This window comes from Blennius ocellaris (genome assembly GCF_963422515.1).
Source record: "Blennius ocellaris genome assembly, chromosome: 4".
Taxonomy (NCBI): domain Eukaryota; kingdom Metazoa; phylum Chordata; class Actinopteri; order Blenniiformes; family Blenniidae; genus Blennius; species Blennius ocellaris.
Window position 1 is genome coordinate 48,558 of NC_137653.1, and position 13,252 is coordinate 61,809.

At 50.2% G+C, this 13,252-nt stretch overlaps 1 protein-coding gene across 1 annotated transcript in view; it reads right to left on the minus strand.

Moving 5' to 3' along the window:
• Positions 1-13,252, minus strand: part of ripor3 (RIPOR family member 3) — a 30,219-nt gene that overhangs the window by 5,963 nt on the left and 11,004 nt on the right. The window contains 8 exon segments of the mRNA XM_080495322.1: positions 3,251-3,392; positions 3,604-3,729; positions 4,801-4,844; positions 5,055-5,118; positions 5,762-5,911; positions 6,498-6,551; positions 6,622-6,645; positions 7,527-7,605. Coding sequence (XP_080351448.1) covers positions 3,251-3,392; positions 3,604-3,729; positions 4,801-4,844; positions 5,055-5,118; positions 5,762-5,911; positions 6,498-6,551; positions 6,622-6,645; positions 7,527-7,605 — 683 coding nt within the window.

Sequence of the window (13,252 nt, forward strand, 5' to 3'; positions counted from 1 at the left end):
TACAGTGGTAGTACAGTGGTAGTACCTCCAGGTGGTAGTACAGTGGTAGTACCTCCAGGTGGTAGTACAGTGGTAGTACAGTGGTAGTACCTCCAGGTGGTAGTACAGTGGTGGTACAGGTGGTAGTACAGTGGTAGTACAGGTGGTAGTACAGTGGTAGTATAGTGGTAGTACCTCCAGGTGGTAGTACAGTGGTAGTATAGTGGTAGTACCTCCAGGTGGTAGTACAGTGGTAGTACAGTGGTAGTACCTCCAGGTGGTAGTACAGTGGTAGTACAGTGGTAGTACCTCCAGGTGGTAGTACAGTGGTAGTACAGTGGTAGTACCTCCAGGTGGTAGTACAGTGGTGGTACAGGTGGTAGTACAGTGGTAGTACAGTGGTAGTACAGTGGTAGTACCTCCAGGTGGTAGTACAGTGGTAGTACAGTGGTAGTACAGGTGGTAGTACAGTGGTAGTATAGTGGTAGTACCTCCAGGTGGTAGTACAGTGGTAGTACAGTGGTAGTACCTCCAGGTGGTAGTACAGTGGTGGTACAGGTGGTAGTACAGTGGTAGTACCTCCAGGTGGTAGTACAGTGGTGGTACAGGTGGTAGTACAGTGGTAGTACAGTGGTAGTACAGTGGTAGTACCTCCAGGTGGTAGTACAGTGGTAGTACAGTGGTAGTACCTCCAGGTGGTAGTACAGTGGTGGTACAGGTGGTAGTACAGTGGTAGTACAGTGGTAGTACCTCCAGGTGGTAGTACAGTGGTAGTACCTCCAGGTGGTAGTACAGTGGTGGTACAGGTGGTAGTACAGTGGTAGTACAGTGGTAGTACCTCCAGGTGGTAGTACAGTGGTAGTACAGTGGTAGTACCTCCAGGTGGTAGTACAGTGGTAGTACAGTGGTAGTACCTCCAGGTGGTAGTACAGTGGTAGTACAGTGGTAGTACCTCCAGGTGGTAGTACAGTGGTAGTACAGTGGTAGTACCTCCAGGTGGTAGTACAGTGGTAGTACCTCCAGGTGGTAGTACAGTGGTAGTACAGTGGTAGTACAGTGGTAGTACCTCCAGGTGGTAGTACAGTGGTAGTACAGTGGTAGTACAGTGGTAGTACCTCCAGGTGGTAGTACAGTGGTAGTACAGTGGTAGTACTTCCAGGTGGTAGTACAGTGGTAGTACAGTGGTAGTACAGTGGTAGTACCTCCAGGTGGTAGTACAGTGGTAGTACAGTGGTAGTACCTCCAGGTGGTAGTACAGTGGTAGTACAGTGGTAGTACCTCCAGGTGGTAGTACAGTGGTAGTACAGTGGTAGTACCTCCAGGTGGTAGTACAGTGGTAGTACAGGTGGTAGTACAGTGGTAGTACAGTGGTAGTACCTCCAGGTGGTAGTACAGTGGTAGTACAGTGGTAGTACCTCCAGGTGGTAGTACAGTGGTAGTACAGTGGTAGTACCTCCAGGTGGTAGTACAGTGGTGGTACAGGTGGTAGTACAGTGGTAGTACAGTGGTAGTACCTCCAGGTGGTAGTACAGTGGTAGTACAGTGGTAGTACCTCCAGGTGGTAGTACAGTGGTAGTACAGTGGTAGTACCTCCAGGTGGTAGTACAGTGGTAGTACAGGTGGTAGTACAGTGGTAGTACAGTGGTAGTACCTCCAGGTGGTAGTACAGTGGTAGTACAGTGGTAGTACCTCCAGGTGGTAGTACAGTGGTAGTACAGTGGTAGTACCTCCAGGTGGTAGTACAGTGGTGGTACAGGTGGTAGTACAGTGGTAGTACAGTGGTAGTACAGTGGTAGTACCTCCAGGTGGTAGTACAGTGGTAGTACAGTGGTAGTACAGGTGGTAGTACAGTGGTAGTATAGTGGTAGTACCTCCAGGTGGTAGTACAGTGGTAGTACAGTGGTAGTACCTCCAGGTGGTAGTACAGTGGTGGTACAGGTGGTAGTACAGTGGTAGTACCTCCAGGTGGTAGTACAGTGGTGGTACAGGTGGTAGTACAGTGGTAGTACAGTGGTAGTACAGTGGTAGTACCTCCAGGTGGTAGTACAGTGGTAGTACAGTGGTAGTACCTCCAGGTGGTAGTACAGTGGTGGTACAGGTGGTAGTACAGTGGTAGTACAGTGGTAGTACCTCCAGGTGGTAGTACAGTGGTAGTACCTCCAGGTGGTAGTACAGTGGTGGTACAGGTGGTAGTACAGTGGTAGTACAGTGGTAGTACCTCCAGGTGGTAGTACAGTGGTAGTACAGTGGTAGTACCTCCAGGTGGTAGTACAGTGGTAGTACAGTGGTAGTACCTCCAGGTGGTAGTACAGTGGTAGTACAGTGGTAGTACCTCCAGGTGGTAGTACAGTGGTAGTACAGTGGTAGTACCTCCAGGTGGTAGTACAGTGGTAGTACCTCCAGGTGGTAGTACAGTGGTAGTACAGTGGTAGTACAGTGGTAGTACCTCCAGGTGGTAGTACAGTGGTAGTACAGTGGTAGTACAGTGGTAGTACCTCCAGGTGGTAGTACAGTGGTAGTACAGTGGTAGTACTTCCAGGTGGTAGTACAGTGGTAGTACAGTGGTAGTACAGTGGTAGTACCTCCAGGTGGTAGTACAGTGGTAGTACAGTGGTAGTACCTCCAGGTGGTAGTACAGTGGTAGTACAGTGGTAGTACCTCCAGGTGGTAGTACAGTGGTAGTACAGTGGTAGTACCTCCAGGTGGTAGTACAGTGGTAGTACAGGTGGTAGTACAGTGGTAGTATAGTGGTAGTACCTCCAGGTGGTAGTACAGTGGTAGTACAGTGGTAGTACCTCCAGGTGGTAGTACAGTGGTAGTACAGTGGTAGTACCTCCAGGTGGTAGTACAGTGGTGGTACAGGTGGTAGTACAGTGGTAGTACAGTGGTAGTACCTCCAGGTGGTAGTACAGTGGTAGTACAGTGGTAGTACCTCCAGGTGGTAGTACAGTGGTAGTACAGTGGTAGTACCTCCAGGTGGTAGTACAGTGGTAGTACAGGTGGTAGTACAGTGGTAGTACAGTGGTAGTACCTCCAGGTGGTAGTACAGTGGTAGTACAGTGGTAGTACCTCCAGGTGGTAGTACAGTGGTGGTACAGGTGGTAGTACAGTGGTAGTACAGTGGTAGTACCTCCAGGTGGTAGTACAGTGGTGGTACAGGTGGTAGTACAGTGGTAGTACAGTGGTAGTACCTCCAGGTGGTAGTACAGTGGTAGTACAGTGGTAGTACCTCCAGGTGGTAGTACAGTGGTAGTACAGTGGTAGTACCTCCAGGTGACCTCCAGCTGCAGCTTGATGGTTCCCAGCTCCGTCACCTCCACCTGCATCAGCTGCGGCTGCGACACGAAGAAGTCGGAGCTGGAACACGTTACCATGCCGACCAGCAGCCAACCCAGACCCTTGGCCTCCGTCACCTGGAGGGGGAGGGGCAAGGCACCGGCAGGAAGTGATGTCAGTCCACTTCCTGGTTTGAACGTCACACAGGGTCGATAGGAGAAACAGGTGTGTGTGTGTGTGTGTGTGTGTGTGTGTGTGTGTGTGTGTGTGTGTGTGTGTGTGTGTGTGTGTGTGTGTGTGTGTGTGTGTGTGTGTGTGTGTGTGTGTGTGTGTGTGTGTGTGTGAGACCTTGATCTGGAAGTTGTGGTGGATGTGAGGGAGGAAGATCTTGTCCTCCTCGTCCCACGACTGAGTGTCGTCTGACTCAATCTTCCCTCTGATCCTCCAGCGCTGGCGTCCCAGACGAACCACCACCTGACCAGGGGACACCATGGACACCATGGGGACACCATTAGGACACCATGGGGACATCATAGGGACACCATTAGGATACAATGGGGACACCATTAGGACATCATGGGGACACCATTAGGATATCATGGGGACATCATAGGGACACCATTAGGACACAATGGGGACATCATGGGGATGCCATTAGGACACAATGGGGACACCATTAGGACATTATGGGGACACCATTAGGACATAATTAGGACATTATGGGGACACCATTAGGACATTATGGGGACACCATTAGGACACAATGGGGACACCATTAGGACATTATGGGGACACCATTAGGACATAATTAGGACATTGTGGGGACACCATTAGGACATTATGGGGACACCATTAGGACACCATTAGGACATTATGGGGACACCATTAGGACATTGTGGGGACACCACGGCATCAGAGACATCAGTCAAAAAACAAAGGAACCTTGAACACGTGTTGTGACGTTGTTTTGGAGATTGTCAAAATAAAACAATCAAGTTGGATCGTTATCACGGTGCCTGTCAAAATAAAACACCGAGTCCAGTAGAATATGAACTGGAAGTTGTGACACTATAAAGGGAACTTTGTTCTGATGGTGTCTACTGAGCATGTGCAGAACTCCTGGTTACCATGGAGACCAGTGTCCTCGTCAACAAGGAGCCTGAGTGAGTTTTAAATAGTTTTCAGTTCTGCCGCTGTAATTCCACATTTTTAACCCTGCAGCTCGAAATTAAACTATTTTACTCTGAAACCTGATCAGTTTGAATAAAGTGACACAAAAATTAAAATGTCTAACATTTTGTACTGGAGTTTGTTCTTGTTTTGTGTTTTCATCTGATATCAAACTGTGTATTATTGTTTTACTGAAGAATTGATGTTTTAAGAGGATTAAATGTCGTTTTCTGAGGCGATTCTGTTCTGTGTTTGTGGACTGAGGCTGTGGGCGGAGCCAGGAGGCTGTGGGCGGAGCCAGGAGGCTGTGGGCGGAGCCAGGAGGCTGTGGGCGGAGCCAGGAGCAGCTGAGGCAGTGCCTGGGAAGGTTCTCACCTCGTATTGGTCTCCGGGGCAAAGCCGGGCGAAGCCGATCAGACCTGCAAGAGAAAACACATGGCGGAGTGTGTGTGTGTGTGTGTGTGTGTGTGTGTGTGTGTGTGTGTGTGTGTGTGTGTGTGTGTGTGTGTGTGTGTGTGTGTGTGTGTGTGTGTGTGTGTGTGTGTGTGTGTGTGTGTGTGTGTGTGTGTGTGTGTGTGTGTGTGTGTGTGTGTGTTGCTGTGTGTGTGTGTGTGTGTGTGTGTGTGTACCTTTCATCTTGATGTGCAGCTCCCCCAGGAGGCCCTCCAGCTCCTCCTCCATCGTCCACATGTCCTGAAGAGTTACAGGTTTGAGAACAAAACACATTAATCTTCATCGGCTGATTTTCATTTTTTCCTTCTTCATGCAGAAAATGCTGAGTCAGGATTTATTCTCATTATTCTCATTATCATCAACCTGAAGATTCTACACATTCTAACCATATGAATGGTGCTCAAGGTTATATATACATGTACTGTAGATGTGTGTGTACAGTGGATGTGTGTGTACAGTGGATGTGTGTGTACCTGCAGACTGTAGATGTGTGTGTACCTGCAGACAGTGGATGTGTGTGTACCTGCAGACTGTAGATGTGTGTGTACAGTGGATGTGTGTGTACCTGCAGACAGTGGATGTGTGTGTACCTGCAGACTGTAGATGTGTGTGTACAGTGGATGTGTGTGTACAGTGGATGTGTGTGTACCTGCAGACTGTAGATGTGTGTGTACCTGCAGACAGTGGATGTGTGTGTACCTGCAGACTGTAGATGTGTGTGTACAGTGGATGTGTGTGTACCTGCAGACAGTGGATGTGTGTGTACCTGCAGACTGTAGATGTGTGTGTACAGTGGATGTGTGTGTACCTGCAGACTGTAGATGTGTGTGTACCTGCAGACAGTGGATGTGTGTGTACCTGCAGACAGTGGATGTGTGTGTACCTGCAGACTGTGCCTGTGGTTGCGGTGCAGCTCCAGCAGACTGTCTCTGGACCCTCTGGAGGACGGAGACAGACCAAAGGCCGTCCTCATGTTGACGGCTCCCAGACTCAACCTCCACTGGATGCAGTAGTTCTCGTACAGCTCCTCCACCTGCACCACCCAGGGTGGAGGAGCTGTACTTCACCTTACTGGTACATTTGTTCTACATCTCTCTTTAAATTCGTCAGTCATCACATGATCGTCGGCACCCGGTGACGCCACGCAGCCCAGCAGACTGAGCTAATGCTAATGCTAGCTGCTAATAGTGGGAATAGTGGGAAACGGGAGCTAATAGTGCTACTAGCACTGGTGCTACAAGTGACCAGGAGGCTTTGTGGTGATGTGGGGGGCTGGTGGGGGGATGATGGGGGGCTGGTGGGGGGGCTGGTGGGGGGCTGGTGGGGGGATGATGGGGGGGCTGGTGGGGGGATGATGGGGGGGATGGTGGGGGGCTGGTGGGGGGATGGTGGGGGGGCTGGTGGGGGGGCTGGTGGGGGGATGGTGGGGGGGATGGTAGGGGGGATAATGGGGGGCTGTTGACGTTTGGTCGGTTGTATCTGTGTGTCAGCAGCTTTCACTTGTTTTCAGGTTGTTTGTTTGTCTCAGACTTTAAATACTCAAAACAAACTTTCTGCTCTTTTATTCTGAAAGAACAAAAAGAGTCTCTGGAAGACGGACCTGGACGGCGTCACTCTACCTTACTGATCTGGAACTCTAGTCTTCGTATGGACCTCTCCAGGACCCGCATCTCCTGAGGGACAAACACTGAGTCACTTCAAGGTAGAATGGAGGGGAATGTTGCTGAGGACAGACGGAATCACCTTGTCCAGGTCGTACAGGAAAGCCTGGGGACACAGAGGACACATAGGACAGAGGTGACATAGAGGACACAGAGGGCATAGAGGACACAGATGATAGAGGGGACATAGAGGACACAGAGGGCATAGAGGACACAGATGATAGAGGGGACAGAGAGGACACAGGGAACAGAGGGGGCAGAGATGACGGAGGGGACAGATAGGACATAGGGGGCATAGAGGACAGAGAGGACACAGAGGAAAGATGGGACACAGATGACATAGGGGACACAGAGGACAGAGAGGACAGTCTTTATTCCAGGTGACAACAGGAATATTTCTACACTTCAATCAGCTGGAAACCAGAAAAATGTTTCATTATGATGATAAAGTGACGAGAGGACAGACGAGAAGACTGAGACAAGACTGAGACAAGACTGAGACAAGACTGAGACAAGACTGAGACAAGACTGAGACAAGACTGAGACAAGGCTGGCCTCAGTTTGACAACAACCATTTTGTGATCGTGAAGTGACTTTGACCGCTAGCCTTTGACCTCTGCCCTCTGACCTCTGCCCTCTGACCTTTGACCTCTGACCGTCACTTTCAGAATTGAATGGATCACCTCTGGATCCCTGACGATTTCGTCAATTTGGGTGAATAGTTCTCATGGAAAGTTATAAAATACATTAATATAAATAAACATATATGTAAGTAAATACATGGAAAAATAAACAAATAGACAAAAACAAACATCACCTGAGCTTTCCTTGGTGACGGGATGAATATTTGTTAAAACAACGTTAAAATAAAGTAACTTGATGAATAAAACTTGACTTGTAGACACACACACACACACACACACACACACACACACACACACACACACACACACACACACACACACACACACACACACACACACACACCAGTCTGGAGTTCCTCCTGGTGTCCCTCTGTTGTGCCGACAGGACGTCCATGTCGGCCTGGTGACCCTCCAGGTTCTCCCTGCAGACACGTCGCCCGTTACTCTGCGTTCCAGCTCATGGACACATTTGTTTATTTGTTTGTTTGTTTATTTGTGTGGGATGCCGCATATTAACGAACCCCCTCCTCATATTACCACTGTTAATATGCAGGATTCAGCACAAAGCTAAACTCAGAATTTGTCCCACATTAAACCAAACAAGGCCACAAACATAGAAAAACAACAAAAATATAGAACAACAATAAAACAACATGGTAAAACAAAGACAAAGATGATAAAATAATAATTCCTAAAAATCTACCATGAATTTCAAATATTAAAGTGCTTACTCAGCAGACTGATGCAGGTAAAGTGCTTTTTTTTTTTTAATATGTATATTTTAAAGTACTTTATTGTGGTAATGATCATAAGTTCAGTTGTTGATGTTCCATATCTTGTTGTGTTTATGTAAAGCTGCTCTCAGTGTCGTTGCCACGACGACTGCCAGTGAGAAGATCAAGACGTTGGAGCTCGTCTGTTTACAGGACGACGACTTCCCGCCAAAATAAAATCCTTCCACTGGGGTTTTCTGCATCCGTTTCCATGACAACGGTGCTGAAAACACAACTTTTATGGAAAATGTCTCCCAAGGTGGAACTTTTTTTTTTAAAGATGCTCTGACCTCGTCTCCATGGAAACGGGGGAAAGCGACTTCCAAACAAACAACGCTGGGTAGTCTGGGTAGTCTGGTAGTCTGGTAGTCTGGTAGTCTGGGTAGTCTGGTAGTCTGGGTAGTCTGGTAGTCTGGTAGTCTGGTAGTCTGGGTAGTCTGGTAGTCTGGGTAGTCTGGTTGTCTGGGTAGTCTGGTAGTCTGGGTAGTCTGGTAGTCTGGGTAGTCTGGTAGTCTGGGTAGTCTGGGTAGTCTGGTAGTCTGGGTAGTCTGGTAGTCTGGGTAGTCTGGTAGTCTGGGTAGTCTGGTAGTCTGGTAGTCTGGTAGTCTGGGTAGTCTGGGTAGTCTGGTAGTCTGGGTAGTCTGGGTAGTCTGGTAGTCTGGTAGTCGGGTAGTCTGGTAGTCTGGTAGTCTGGGTAGTGTGGTAGTCTGGTAGTCTGGTAGTCTGGGTAGTCTGGTAGTCTGGTAGTCTGGTAGTCTGGGTAGTCGGGTAGTCTGGTAGTCTGGTTGTCTGGGTAGTCTGGTAGTCTGGGTAGTCTGGTAGTCTGGGTAGTCTGGTAGTCTGGTAGTCTGGGTAGTCTGGTAGTCTGGTAGTCTGGGTAGTCTGGTAGTCTGGGTAGTCTGGGTAGTGTGGTAGTCTGGGTAGTCTGGTAGTCTGGGTAGTCTGGTAGTCTGGTAGTCTGGGTAGTCTGGTTGTCTGGTTGTCTGGGTAGTCTGATAGTCTGGGTAGTCTGGTAGTCTGGTAGTCTGGGTAGTCTGGTAGTCTGGGTAGTCTGGTAGTCTGGTAGTCTGGGTAGTCTGGGTAGTCTGGTAGTCTGGTAGTCTGGGTAGTCTGGGTAGTCTGGTAGTCTGGTAGTCTGGTAGTCGGGTAGTCTGGTAGTCTGGTAGTCTGGGTAGTGTGGTAGTCTGGTAGTCTGGGTAGTCTGGTAGTCTGGTAGTCTGGGTAGTCGGGTAGTCTGGTAGTCTGGTTGTCTGGGTAGTCTGGTAGTCTGGGTAGTCTGGTAGTCTGGTAGTCTGGTAGTCTGGGTAGTCTGGTAGTCTGGGTAGTCTGGGTAGTCTGGTAGTCTGGGTAGTCTGGTAGTCTGGGTAGTCTGGTTGTCTGGGTAGTCTGGTTGTCTGGGTAGTCTGATAGTCTGGGTAGTCTGGTAGTCTGGTAGTCTGGGTAGTCTGGTAGTCTGGTAGTCTGGGTAGTCTGGGTAGTCTGGGTAGTGTGGTAGTCTGGGTAGTCTGGTAGTCTGGGTAGTCTGGTAGTCTGGGTAGTCTGGTAGTCTGATAGTCTGGGTAGTCTGGTAGTCTGGTAGTCTGGTAGTCTGGGTAGTCTGGTAGTCTGGTAGTCTGGGTAGTCTGGTAGTCTGGGTAGTCTGGTAGTCTGGTAGTCTGGGTAGTCTGGTAGTCTGGGTAGTCTGGTTGTCTGGTAGTCTGGGTAGTCTGGTAGTCTGGGTAGTCTGGGTAGTCTGGTAGTCTGGTAGTCTGGTAGTCTGGGTAGTCTGGTAGTCTGGGTAGTCTGGTAGTCTGGGTAGTCTGGTAGTCTGGTAGTCTGGGTAGTCTGGGTAGTCTGGTAGTCTGGTAGTCTGGGTAGTCTGGGTAGTCGGGTAGTCTGGTAGTCTGGTAGTCTGGGTAGTGTGGTAGTCTGGTAGTCTGGTAGTCTGGGTAGTCTGGGTAGTCTGGTAGTCTGGGTAGTCGGGTAGTCTGGTAGTCTGGTTGTCTGGGTAGTCTGGTAGTCTGGGTAGTCTGGTAGTCTGGGTAGTCTGGTAGTCTGGTAGTCTGGGTAGTCTGGTAGTGTGGTAGTCTGGGTAGTCTGGTAGTCTGGGTAGTCTGGTAGTCTGGGTAGTCTGGTTGTCTGGGTAGTCTGATAGTCTGGGTAGTCTGGTAGTCTGGTAGTCTGGTAGTCTGGGTAGTCTGGTAGTCTGGGTAGTCTGGTAGTCTGGTAGTCTGGGTAGTGTGGTAGTCTGGGTAGTCTGGTAGTCTGGGTAGTCTGGTAGTCTGGGTAGTCTGGTAGTCTGATAGTCTGGGTAGTCTGGTAGTCTGGTAGTCTGGTAGTCTGGGTAGTCTGGTAGTCTGGGTAGTCTGGTAGTCTGGTAGTCTGGGTAGTCTGGTAGTCTGGTAGTCTGGGTAGTCTGGTAGTCTGGTAGTCTGGTAGTCTGGGTAGTCTGGTAGTCTGGTAGTCTGGGTAGTCTGGTAGTCTGGTAGTCTGGTAGTCGGGTAGTCGGGTAGTCGGGTAGTCTGGTAGTCTGGTAGTCTGGGTAGTCTGGTAGTCGGGTAGTCTGGTAGTCGGGTAGTCTGGTAGTCTGGTAGTCTGGTAGTCTGGTAGTCTGGGTAGTCTGGTAGTCTGGGTAGTGTGGTAGTCTGGTAGTCTGGTAGTCTGGGTAGTCTGGTAGTCTGGTAGTCTGGTAGTCTGGGTAGTCTGGTAGTCTGGTAGTCTGGGTAGTCTGGGTAGTCTGGGTAGTCTGGTAGTCTGGTAGTCTGGGTAGTCTGGTAGTCTGGTAGTCTGGTAGTCTGGTAGTCTGGGTAGTCTGGTAGTCTGGTAGTCTGGTAGTCTGGTAGTCTGGGTAGTCTGGTAGTCTGGGTAGTGTGGTAGTCTGGTAGTCTGGGTCGTCTGGTAGTCTGGGTAGTCTGGGTAGTCTGGTAGTCTGGGTAGTCTGGTAGTCTGGGTCGTCTGGTAGTCTGGGTAGTCTGGGTAGTCTGGTAGTCTGGGTAGTCTGGTAGTCTGGGTCGTCTGGTAGTCTGGTAGTCTGGGTAGTCTGGGTAGTCTGGTAGTCTGGGTCGTCTGGTAGTCTGGGTAGTCTGGGTAGTCTGATAGTCTGGGTAGTCTGGTAGTCTGGGTAGTCTGGGTAGTCTGGTAGTCTGGGTAGTCTGGTAGTCTGGGTCGTCTGGTAGTCTGGGTAGTCTGGTAGTCTGGTAGTCTGGGTAGTCTGGTAGTCTGGGTCGTCTGGTAGTCTGGGTCGTCTGGTAGTCTGGGTAGTCTGGTAGTCTGGGTAGTCTGGTAGTCTGGGTAGTCTGGTTGTCTGGGTAGTCTGGTAGTCTGGTAGTCTGGGTAGTGTGGTAGTCTGGGTAGTCTGGTAGTCTGGGTAGTCTGGTAGTCTGGGTAGTCTGGTAGTCTGATAGTCTGGGTAGTCTGGTAGTCTGGTAGTCTGGGTAGTCTGGTAGTCTGGTAGTCTGGGTAGTCTGGTAGTCTGGGTAGTCTGGTAGTCTGGGTAGTCTGGTAGTCGGGTAGTCTGGTAGTCTGGTAGTCTGGGTAGTCTGGTAGTCTGGTAGTCTGGGTAGTCTGGTAGTCTGGTAGTCTGGGTAGTCTGGTAGTCTGGGTAGTGTGGTAGTCTGGTAGTCTGGTAGTCTGGGTCGTCTGGTAGTCTGGGTAGTCTGGGTAGTCTGGTAGTCTGGGTAGTCTGGTAGTCTGGGTCGTCTGGTAGTCTGGGTCGTCTGGGTAGTCTGGGTAGTCTGGTAGTCTGGGTAGTCTGGTAGTCTGGTAGTCTGGTAGTCTGGGTAGTCTGGTAGTCTGGGTAGTCTGGTAGTCTGGTAGTCTGGGTAGTGTGGTAGTCTGGGTAGTCTGGTAGTCTGGGTAGTCTGGTAGTCTGGGTAGTCTGGTAGTCTGATAGTCTGGGTAGTCTGGTAGTCTGGTAGTCTGGTAGTCTGGGTAGTCTGGTAGTCTGGGTAGTCTGGTAGTCTGGTAGTCTGGGTAGTCTGGTAGTCTGGTAGTCTGGGTAGTCTGGTAGTCTGGTAGTCTGGTAGTCTGGTAGTCTGGTAGTCTGGGTAGTCTGGTAGTCTGGGTAGTCTGGTAGTCTGGTAGTCTGGGTAGTCTGGTAGTCGGGTAGTCTGGGTAGTCTGGTAGTCTGGGTAGTCTGGTAGTCTGATAGTCTGGGTAGTCTGGTAGTCTGGTAGTCTGGTAGTCTGGGTAGTCTGGTAGTCTGGGTAGTCTGGTAGTCTGGTAGTCTGGGTAGTCTGGTAGTCTGGTAGTCTGGGTAGTCTGGTAGTCTGGTAGTCTGGTAGTCTGGGTAGTCTGGTAGTCTGGGTAGTCTGGTAGTCTGGTAGTCTGGTAGTCTGGGTAGTCTGGTAGTCTGGTAGTCTGGGTAGTCTGGTAGTCGGGTAGTCGGGTAGTCGGGTAGTCTGGTAGTCTGGTAGTCTGGGTAGTCTGGTAGTCGGGTAGTCTGGGTAGTCTGGTAGTCGGGTAGTCTGGTAGTCTGGTAGTCTGGTAGTCTGGTAGTCTGGGTAGTCTGGTAGTCTGGGTAGTGTGGTAGTCTGGTAGTCTGGTAGTCTGGGTAGTCTGGTAGTCTGGTAGTCTGGTAGTCTGGGTAGTCTGGTAGTCTGGTAGTCTGGTAGTCTGGGTAGTGTGGTAGTCTGGGTAGTCTGGTAGTCTGGGTAGTCTGGGTAGTCTGGTAGTCTGATAGTCTGGGTAGTCTGGTAGTCTGGTAGTCTGGGTAGTCTGGTAGTCTGGTAGTCTGGGTAGTCTGGGTAGTCTGGTAGTCTGGTAGTCTGGTAGTCGGGTAGTCTGGTAGTCTGGGTAGTCTGGTAGTCTGGTAGTCTGGGTAGTCTGGTAGTCTGGGTAGTGTGGTAGTCTGGTAGTCTGGGTCGTCTGGTAGTCTGGGTAGTCTGGGTAGTCTGGTAGTCTGGGTAGTCTGGTAGTCTGGGTCGTCTGGTAGTCTGGGTAGTCTGGGTAGTCTGGTAGTCTGGGTAGTCTGGTAGTCTGGGTCGTCTGGTAGTCTGGGTAGTCTGGTAGTCTGGGTCGTCTGGTAGTCTGGGTAGTCTGGGTAGTCTGATAGTCTGGGTAGTCTGGTAGTCTGGGTAGTCTGGGTAGTCTGGTAGTCTGGGTAGTCTGGTAGTCTGGGTCGTCTGGTAGTCTGGGTAGTCTGGTAGTCTGGTAGTCTGGGTAGTCTGGTAGTCTGGGTCGTCTGGTAGTCTGGGTCGTCTGGTAGTCTGGGTAGTCTGGTAGTCTGGTAGTCTGGGTAGTCTGGGTAGTCTGGTAGTCTGGTAGTCTGGGTAGTGTGGTAGTCTGGGTAGTCTGGTAGTCTGGGTAGTCTGGGTAG